Raw genomic sequence first — 11666 nt, forward strand, 5'->3', positions numbered from 1 at the left:
AGGAAAATTGTGAGCGCAAAAAAAAAAATCGCCAGGTTAGAGAGAACTCCGAATTGTTCAGATGACTCGAACTCAGCACCCAACACTTTGATTTTTGTCTCCCGGGCCAAGAAGGCCGGGAAGCTGTCTTCGCTTTCAATTTAGTTTCACTTTTATTCATAAAAGCCAAACAAACACACGAGAAGGAATAGCGTGAATTTTACAAAAGTCAATCAAAATAAATCTAGAGACGACGTCCCTTCACAAATCATAGATATTATGATCTAGGGAGTATATAAAATGTTCTAAAGAATAGTACTCCCCCCTCCTCCATTCGAGAACACCGGAAAAAAAGGCTTTTACTGGAGATACAAAAACACCCGCGGCCGTTTTGTCTTTTATATATATAGATTAGCCTGGGTGCCCAGCGTTGCCTGAGTGCTTTGAGGTGTGTAATGAGCAAAAAAAAAAAAGTGGTAGTAGGCAGGCAGGCTCGAACCCTTGCCATGAAGACAGAAAAGAAAGTGAAAGAAAATCTGACGTTTTAGCTAATGTCTCCATGACGTGATCGGAAGTCAAAAGCATTGAAATCAACTAAAGTCAATCCAACGGTGACAATGACTTGCTAAAATGTCGGCAAAAAAATCGACCCCTCCTTGTACAAAACGTCCGAGTTTAGCGTGAAGGAATGAATGTTTTGGGCCAATGTTTTGATATTTGTTGTTGAGCTTCAAAATGATACCGATCTTGTCAGGATATGTCGCCTCAGTCAAAAGTTTTTGCGAGACATACAAACATACATACATACTAGTGGTGGGATGATTAATTTGAATCGGAATCGTTAATCATAAGAATCGTGTATTTTGGGGGGAATCAGAATCGCATCATTAAAAAATACCTTAGATTTACGATTCTTTCATTACGTCTCCTATATTTTTAAGTTGAACCGTTTGTTTGAAGTGAGATTAATGCTCTCAAAAATTTATGATAAAAATGTCATAGAACTTTTCATAACATATTTAATATGATGTACAAGAATTTTATTAACTAGCTTAAAGCTAATCTTTATTTATCTTAATGAGTTTCGAAATTTCTTTTAATTTTTTTTTTCTTTCTTTAATTCTTTGAATTACAAAAAAATTTTTTTTTTACTTTTAGCTTGACTTGCTTTTATATTTCACTATTTCGTTTTTTAGTAATAAATGCTTCTCTACATTAAAAACCGACTTCCTGGGGAGGCAAGTAAATAGGAAGTAATATGGCAGCTGGAAAACGTTTTTCGACCACTATAAAAGCATTACAATACATTTAAACTCTGAATAATTTCTGCCATGCGCACTTGTTGTTTTAAGTTAACTAGCCACTACTTGTGTTTCAAACTTAAAAAAAAAAAAAAGAAAAAAAAAAGCGATTTAAAATAGTAAAAACACTAAAGCTTTTTCGTTTTGGAAGGGGGGTTTCAGGCGCCCCTATTATCCCAAAGAACCAGTTATGTAAACACTTTGCAATATTTTTCAATAATTATTTTTTAAAAATTCTTTGCAATCAATTTTTATTTAAAATTAAATTATTTTCTAAAATATTTTGTTTATATATGTTTACATTTTGTTTTTAAGTAAAATTAAGAAATTAATTTTAAAAATATTGTTTATATCCATCTTCATTGAAAAGGGTTACTTTTCAGTAGCTTCATCGGTTGTTAACCTAAATTTTCCAAATGTTAGAACGAGGACCGTCTGTGAACCTACTTATCTAAGCTTCACCAATTTTTATTATTATGATCTTATCTGTGTTTTTTTTTGTTTGTTTTTTTGGGGGGAATGGAAATTTTTTTTTTTTTTGCCAGAGTTTATGTAATTATTAACAGGAAAATTGGTGAAAGTCAAAATGGAATCCACGCTATTTTTAAATATTATTTTCAAGTTTAATTAAAGTTTTATGATACCCTTTTTTTTATTATTGTTTTTGTATTCTTTTGTTATTTTTATTTATTTATTTTTTTTTTGACAGATTTAACAAAAACAAAATGAAAGCAAAGCAAAACAACAACAACAAAAATTTTGGTGCTTATGCACTTATGTTACTGCTATTTTTATTTTTAATGGTTTAAGTGCCTTGCCCACTGTTTGAAGAGTTTCTAATTGTTTTTTAAAGGAAAATTGGTGAAAGTCAAAATTAGCACTTGTAGCGATAAACAAAAATAAACAAAAAGCTTTAGCGTGTACGTACCTCTCATGGAATGTCGTAGATTGAAACGCAGTGAAATGTTATTTGGTGCTAGTCCACATATTGATCCACGCTATTTTTAAATAATACTTCCAAGTTTAATTAAAGTTTTGCGATACCTGTTCTTATTAAATTGTTAGGTGAAAGTACCCGCGCTATTTTTAAATAGTATTTTCAAGTTTAATTAAAGTTTTACGATACCTGTTTTTATTAAATTGTTAGGTGAAAGTACAGAATAGATACACAACAGCCTCCCGTCCCCATTTTAAGAATGGCTTTCTAAATAATGTCATTATTTCAGCTCAATAAGTGCATGAGTACCTTTTATTTTCTTGAATAAAATAAAAACTACTCGACGAGAACACTACTGTTTTTATTTTAATAATTATTTTTTATTTAAAAATTAAAAAATAAAAATTTTAATTGTTCAAAACATGTTTTTTCCCAAAGCTTATTGAGATTTGTTTTTAATTGTCATATTTTTCATGAACATGCCTTAAAAAAGTTTTAAAATTATCTAATATTTTTTCACTTTTCATGTTATAAGCCTCTCTATACATGGCCTCATCGACATGAGACGATTTCATTTCTCCTACTGATCCTGATATGTATTTCAGTCTTCTTTTAATATGAGACCAGTAGGCTTCAATATTTTTGGTGCAAACATCAGTAAGCGGATCCACAAAATTTTGTAAATGGTTTATATCCCCATGAACATAATTAAACTTGAAAACAATGTACAATATCGGAGCCAATGCATATTTCACTACAGGGGTAGCATTCGTGTACGCCTACCCTTTTTCTTTATATTTTTTAATCTATAGAATAACTCCTGAAATTGATTGTTATTAATTTCATGGTGCATGTTTAATTCATGGTTAAAATATTTGTTTTGACTTTTATCTTCAATGAAAGAAATTTTACGAAAAAAATCAAATCGTTTTCAAAATTCCCTTAATTGTATTTCTACTTTTTTGCTGGACCAAATTTTCTTGATACACAAAAACTTTTGATTATATAATGGTATCTTTCAAAACAACAATTCCACAGGAATCGGAATCATACTTGGTATCGGAATCATTAATCAACATTTTCCTGGAATCAGAATCGGAAAAAAACTTAGGAATCGTCTCAACACTAATACATACATATATTTAAACAGACAGGTGGGGTTTATATAACAAATAACTAAAATAAGAGAACATCTTTCTTGACTGTTGATATATTAACTTTTGTTTAGAAATTAAAATGTTTTCCATCACTTCCTGTTTTAATGTTTAATATTGTTATTACTTTTTTTTTTTTTTACTAAAACACGGTTTTAAATAAAAAATAATTATTTTTTAGATGAATGAAAACTTACCAAAACACATTTCACTGTAAGTTGTTATTGATTATACATTAGGACATCATTCAGTTATTTTGGGATAAAATATATGGAAGTTATCTCCCTTTATAATTTTTTTAGCAATGTAAAGAAAAATATAGAATAAATCAACAAATATCAAAGGAACGTAATAGAAATAATTTTACGCTATTTGAAAGTATATCTTTATGTGCAAAAAAACAAAATGTTTTTAATAAAGGCGAATAGTAAATTTTTTATGTTGTGAATTAAAGGTTATTATTTATTCATAACAGAAGGTGGTGCCCGATGAAAACCTTTTGTTTATCTTTATTGATAATGTGCTCAGTTAATTTATGTGCATGCAATTATAAGCTAATTAACAATGCAGAACATTTTGACTTAATATTTTTTTCTTTTTGAATTATCAGATACACAAGAAGAGGGTATATTTACAAAAAAAAATGTCCTTATTTACTTGTCTACCCCACTAAGGTGGAGTTCTGCATTGTTTTGACAATATTGTTCTTATTCTCTATTCATGATGGAGAAATCCTTCTAAACAGAGGCAATTTTTATTTTTATCCCAATCCAGAATACTTCTATTTTGGGGAACTAAATTAAGACTTGACCTTAGAAATTCATAAAAATAATACATTTTTAATACATAATAATTTCATTTCAAGCTAAAAGGTTAAGAACAGCTTTGACAAAGGTATTTTCATGTCTCTATTTACTTGTCTCCCCACGAAGGTGGAGTTAAGCACAGTCAGTTTTTAATGTAGAGTGTGACATTTTTAATTTAACTAAATTTTTACTTAAAATTATTTGTTTAAATTTTGTAAACTTTAGAGAATAAAATAAATAAGTTTGTTGCACAGGCTTGAATTTTTGAGTGTTGATTAGCTGTAAAACTAAAAAAGTAAACACAGGCAAAATATGACAAAGAGTAAAGAAGAAAGGACAAATGCAGATGAACAGTTGTAAAAGAAATGTATTTATTTCACCATAAATACAAGTGGAAAATGTAGGAGAACTGGAGAAAATCGAATGATGATAATTCTGGAAGTAAGAAGGTTGAAGGACTGGAAATATTGTACCTGGATAGCACCAGCAACTTGATAGATAGGAGTGCAGGAAATTTCCCCTGGGATCCTCCGATCACACAGTTGTATCAGTTCAGATAAAAATGAAATGTAATAAGTCTTCAGATATACCTCTCCACCGTACTGTATATCGATACTCTATGGCTGACTGGGATAGCTTCCGTACATTCATATCTGATCTACCTCTGCATTCCATGTTTAAAAAGGATGTGTCCTCTATAGTATCAGACCTTACCGAATGGTTAATTGTAGGCATAGACCGATTCATACCATCCAAAAAATTCCAACAAAACCTAACAGCCAGCTATGGTTCTCCCCAGAATGTGCTGCTGCCATTGCACACAGAAATCACTTTTTCCATAGCTACCAACGTAATAGATGTACTGAGACTAAAGCTGCCTTCAGGACTGCCAACAACCACTGTAAAAGAGTAATAAAAAATGCAAGAGAGCTATATGCTCAGTCCGTCAAATCCAAAGTAGCTGAGCAGCGGCTTGGTTCCACCAGTTTTGGCAAATAGCAAATAAGATCCTGAACGTTCCATCACAACCATCATCAATGGACCTGAGGTCATCTCATCAGCATCAGACAAGGCCAAACTATTCGCCAAGAACTTTGCAGCTAACTCTACCCTCTGCGACGAAGGGCATCAACTCCCCGTATTTCCTCCTATAACAGACAACACCCTATCCAACATACAAATATCTGTGCACGAGGTCGCCAAACTAATCAAGAACCTTGATTCCAGTAAAGAAACTGGCCCAGACGGCATTCCAATTATAGTGTTGAAAAAGCTTCGACCAGAACTTGCCCTCATACTTACAAAACTGTTTAAGCATTGCCTTAAGGAGAAGTGCTTTCCAACACCCTGGAAAACCTCATAAGTATGCCCTGTATTTAAGAATTCAGGTGATAAATCATACCCCTCTCAGTACAGACCAATAAATCTCTTGCATGTCATGAGTAAGTTACTGGAATCCATATTAAATAAAGAAGTAGTCAACCACCTCAGCAGAAATAACCTCCTTAGTGACATGCAATATGGTTTCCATTCTGCTAGATCTACAGCTGATGTGCTAACAGTTATATCCCATAGGATTAGTGAATCTCTCGACAAAGGCTTCCTTTCTAGGGCAATTGCTCTTGACATATCAAAGGCCTTCGATAAGGTATGGCATAAGGGCCTACTTCACAAGATTTCCAGCTACGATATAACTGGAAATGTTTTCTCAATAATTAAATCATTTCTCTCTGATAGGTTCATAAGAATAGTGGTTGATGGGCAGAAATCTGAGGCCCACAGTATTAATGCTGGAGTCCCCCAAGGGTCCATCCTGGGCTCAACTCTCTTCCTGATCTACATCAATGATCTCCCAAAACACATACTAAATTTATTCGTTGACATCTATGCTGATGACACAACCATCTACGGCAACACATCAAAGGCCATAAATGACAAAGCTATCTCTGATTCCCTCTCCTCTGATCTTGAGCGCATCGTTCAGTGGGGGGGAAGAGATGGCTGGTTACTTTTAATGCATCTAAAACCAAGCTCTTAACTTTACATCATCAACACTCTGTTCCTCATCTAGCATCAATTGAAATGGATGGCTCTCGTCTTGGGGAGGTTTCATGTTCTGACAAGCTCCTGGGTTTGACCTTTACTCCTGATCTGAAATGGAACACATATAAAGTCTGTTGCCCGGGCCACTGGGAAAATGGTAGGATCCTTCTACCGCTCCAGAAGATATCTCACTGCTGATGCAATTCTCTATCTATATAAAAGCCAAGTACGTCCAAAGATGGAGTACTGCTGCCACATCTGGGATGGAGCTTCAAAAAACAGCCTATGCTGCCTTGACAAAGTACAAAATAGACTTCGTGGCTTAGTGGGGGATGCTCTCTTCTCTTCCCTGCAACCGCTCTCTCACAGAAGAGACGTTGCGAGCCTGTCTTTGTTTTATCGTTATTTCCATGGCAAGTGCTCGTCCAAGCTCCAATCTCTGGTCCCCCCTCGCCAATCCTTCATGATAAACACCCGTCTAGCTAAAACCACTGTCAGTAATTTCCCCCACTCTTTATCTGTGCCTAAATCAAGATGTAGATTCCATGAACATAGCTTTTTTCTGAGAAGTGCACGCCTGTGGAATTCTCTTCCGTTTGCCTGTTTCCCACCTGACTACAACTTGGTCGTCTTCAAGTCCAACATAAACAAATTCCTGATTAATCGCCTCCTTAAGTAAGACGCTTTATCAAATCTCCAATACCAACTATTACTACGATATTATCCCATCGATTATTGTACACAAATAACCCTTATCCCCAAGTGGCTTACGGGCCTTGATAAGTGATGATCCCCATGTAAAAAAAAAAAAAAAAATTAGACAGCTGGACAGACTGTAAATGTTAAAACTGAATTCTGAACAGCATAGAATGATGTTACACAGAGATTGATGTGGATGTCCCTGTAGGTCTGGTCTGGATGGATGTGGCCAAGGGCTGGATCATCAGGAACAAAGGTTGCAGGAATAGACTCGACGACTGGCCATGCAATCGGAGGTAGGATCCTCCTGGCCCTCGGTGAACTGCTTTTTCTAGTCAACGTCTGCTGTATACATTTAGCAGAAGGAATACTACAATGGAGATCCTGAGTAACAAACTGATAGCTATTATGAATTAATCACTGAATTTGTTGCAGTCAAACATATTTGAGATGTTGATTAATTGTGTTTACATAGCTTTTGGTGAACATTTAGATCCTGGTAACTTACTTACTAAGTATGAGAAAGATGAAACCTATGTGTTTTCAGCAGAAGCAAGGGTCAAGGTTTTGGAGGCATAGCTTAATGCTTTGAAAAAAAGTGTGGGATGTTAGTAAACAAAAAGGATGTATAATCGAAATCTATACTCAAACACAATGACCGATAAAACCATAATTTTATTTACAAATCTTTTCATAATTTTTATTTTTTATAAAATAAAACTTTATGTTTTGCTATTTACTTGCTTACCCATGAGGGCAAAGTTTGGTTTTTAATGTAAGAAAAGAGTTATTTTAAGAAAAGGAAGGTATATTAAATATTCATTTACAAGCCTAATAAAATCTTTAAATTTTTGTAAGTTTTTTTACTGAAAGGTGAACCATTCTAACATGTTTTGGATAATATACACATGCAAATAAACACATGTAGAAATATGTGTGTACACTCTAAGCATGTACACACTTGTTGTTCAAATGAAAATTGTTTTTGCGTTTTAATAATTATTTAGTATTGTAAAAGTTATGATAGATAAGTATATGAATTAAAACAAATACATAGAAAACATTGTCAAGGTTGCTGCAAAGAAGGTGGGTTCGCTCTACTGCACTAGAAAAATACTCACACCTTAGAGTATCCTATATCTCTACGAAGCCACCATTTGCCTATGCATGGAATATTATTGTCACATATGGGTTGGTACACCAATCACTAGTCTCTTTGTATTGATCAGAATTCGAAAAGGATCTCCAATTTAATAGATTCTGCACTCTAAAACAAACTCCAGCCCATGTCCCATCACTCCTTTACAAGTACTTTAATGGAATGTGCTCTAAAGAATTTGTAGCACTTCTGATAGTTTCTTCTCAAACTGCTAGATTTTGGAATTCCTTTCCTGTTGCCTGTTCTCCTGACTGTATTAATATGCAGAAATTTAATTGTAATTTGAACATGTTCACTGTTCAACTCCATTACTTGTAGTGTCCTCATAGACATGGTCCTTAATTCACAGTAGATCTTTACATCTCAGTGACAATGTACTTTTTGGGATGAATAAGTAAAAAAAATAATAAATTCTTAAAAAATGACAAAAATAAGGATTTTAATAAATATATATCAGTCTATTGTAAAAATACTGACATATTTCTATGAAGATTGTTTCAATGAGAAAATAGTTCAACAGAAAATAAATATTATATTTGCTGGGAATGGAAAAATATTTTAGAAAAAACATAATTTGTAAAGTATCTTTTGTTTTAACTTAGCAAATTATGGAATAAGTTAGGCAGCATTTATTAAAAATATGAGTTAATTAATATGGTATTGTTTGGTTTGATACTGCCAACACCAGCACCTCAGAAGTCTGTTTCCACCCTAACGAGAACAAATATTTTCAGAATAAACGGTGAAATATCTGTGCTAATAACATAGTAGAGGAAGAAATAAAAAAAATAGGCTAGTCCAAATCAAATATCAATATGTCAGATGGATTGCTATTTGGGTCTGACTTTAAAAATCCAATTGACTGTGTGTGTGAGTTTGTGTGGGTATGTATGTGTATGTGTGCGTGCATGCAGGTGTGAAAAAAAATGTTAGAGTGTATTTAGAAAGAAAGCAAATTTAATATTCTGAGATAACTACATTCTGTAGAATTAGTATTCTACTATACCACCCATTATGGAATGGATTAGTATTTGCCTTTTAATATTTAAGAATGTTTTCAGATATATTTGGAAATTTCAAGTTACGGTTGCTACTAATAAAAAAAACAGCAAATGCATCCACAAACTGTACTTTATAGATGAGCAACAGTCAAAATTTATGACTGTTCCTGCTTTCAAACAAACATACATAAGTATTTATGAAACTCTCTTAGGATGACATAATAAACCCTCTCTCATCTACTCGACCCTTTTCTTTAACCTCCCTTCTTTCTCTTTCCTTTTTTTTTCACCCCTCTCCTATTTCTCTTTTAATTATTTACATTATTTACCTCCTCCTACTACTTATCATATGCACATTATTTACATCATTCACTTTTCCTCTAACCATTTAAAACAGGTTAAAATCGTGCACGGTGACAAGCAAGCAAGATAACAAACAACATGATCAGTTTTATTGGTATAGAAATTACACTTAATTTCTCTGCAATTTTGATTACGATGAGTTTTCCCATTGTATTTGAATATCATTAAAATTACTCTTTCATAATTTTATGAATCAGATATCTTCCTCCATTTTCTTCTATCAGATGTACATTCAAGACATAGCTTTGCCTCCTGGTAGTAACAGAAATAAGAAAAGAATGGAGAGAACACAAGACTATTCCAATAGAAGTTCTACAAAATCTTCTGTCAATGATAATGGACAAGGTTGGAGTGATGTAGAAACAAGACCAACAGAAGATATATCAGGCAAGTAAGAAAAGAAAAACAAAAAGGTACAATTAGTATTGCATATTCATTGTATAGATTAGACAATTAGTTTCATTTTTATTTTTTAAAATTTTGTATATTTTTTATGTTAAATTTGTTCTCATTTTTAATGACATGAATTTTGAATAAACGAATTTATATTGTAAAAATATATTAATACAGATAATTTATTAGGATCAATACCAAATCTGTATATAAAAAATTGTAGCTCTTCTGTTGTTGTTGTTGTTTTTTGTTTTTTTTGTGTATGTACCAGCATATTTTAAAGCTTCTGAAGATACACTCCCCTTCAATAACCATATGTATATTTTGAAATTACATTATCTAGGCTATTTGGATAAGTATATTATATTTTGATTAAAAGGGATAAACATTATTCTTGTGGGTTTTGTGTTTGATAGCCATAAAAAAGAAAATATGACATTTTTAATTATTTTCTTTATAGCATGAAAATTATATAAGTTAAAAAAATAAGAATTGAAATGTTAATAAGGAGTTTATGGATTTGAAGAGGAGTGCACAACAATCATTTTTGATTCTGTGTAAATTCCAAGTGTGCTCCAAATAGCATATCAATTTATTTCAATTAATATCACTGTACTTTATAGATAATCAATGCTGAATATATCATTTGCCTCGGTCACTAAAATCGGATGTTTTAAAATGTAAAAAATAAGAATGAACAAGATATTATGGTGTTATGGGCTGGTTACAAAAGGATGAAGGATTCCTCATTTAATCTTAGATAATGCTGTGTCTTTATGATAATATACAATGAAAACAAATTCCTTTGAGATTAATGCCTTTTTTTGTATTAAAAAATGTTTTACTGTACATGATGTAGACAATAATAAATCAATAATCGAAATTAAATTTATATTTTACAGATATTTACCGATCACAATATTGCAATTCCTCTCCATCCCAAAGTGAACAACAGCAAACCAGGGAGATGAAGCCTTTGGAACAGACTGTCAGTTACCCTAGTGATACCACAATTGTAGCTAGAGGCTTTTATACACCCTACATGAATGAAAACAGTCCCCATACAGATGCTAATAGTAATAGTGCTTCTAATAGACAATTACAATCAAGGAATGTACCTACAAGTGGTAGTCAGTCCTCCATCAACAGACCTCTGCCACCTGTGCCCACTTAAATGTCATTCATATAAACAATACTTATAAGGTAACTCAATTTATAACAAAATGTGAAACAGAAAAATGTTCTTTTAAATGTTTAGATGACATCAGAAAATTTTTATCATTCCAAAAATTTGTTAAAAATATTTTAAATGTCATCTTTGAAAATATTCAACAATTTTTATTTAAAAAAAAATAATAAAATGTATTTAAAATTCTAAGAAAATTAATATATGACTGATTTAGACATTTTAATTGATTAAAATGAAGACTTTTAGTTTGTGGATAAATTTATTCTCATCATTTATTTCTGGATATGATGTAAAAAGTAAATGTAAGTAAATTTGTTTATATGTTGTTTTCCAAAGACTCCAAACCATGTATTTATATTCACATATAATTTTGTCTGTTTTTCTAAGTGGTATTTTATGTTATACAAATTGTATTTGTTTCTGTATTTAAAAAAATATATATGTACACCAAATGAATTGCCAAATACAATTTTGGGGAATAAAACTTGATAATTATTAATTTTACATTATCGTTTGATATTTTACATTTGCCTGGTTCGTATCTACACATTTTTTCATAATTTATTAAAGTAACTATTTATTTTTGGATAATATCATCAATAAATTCTACTTTTATTTAATGATACAAACATAATCAGTAAG

The 11666-nt window shown here is 31.9% G+C and overlaps 1 protein-coding gene across 1 annotated transcript in view; it reads left to right on the top strand.

Annotated features, from left to right (window-relative positions):
- The window catches only part of LOC145242744 (protocadherin-16-like), a 73726-nt gene that overhangs the window by 28710 nt on the left and 33350 nt on the right, over window positions 1-11666 (top strand). Inside the window, exons 9-10 of the mRNA XM_080105886.1 lie at window positions 9667-9829; window positions 10738-10965. Of these exons, the coding sequence (XP_079962012.1) occupies window positions 9667-9829; window positions 10738-10965 (391 nt within the window). The remainder of the gene's footprint in view (window positions 1-9666; window positions 9830-10737; window positions 10966-11666) is intronic.

Source organism: Euprymna scolopes, chromosome 21 (assembly GCF_053919585.1).
Source record: "Euprymna scolopes isolate OS-2025 chromosome 21, ASM5391958v1, whole genome shotgun sequence".
NCBI classification, from domain to species: domain Eukaryota; kingdom Metazoa; phylum Mollusca; class Cephalopoda; order Sepiida; family Sepiolidae; genus Euprymna; species Euprymna scolopes.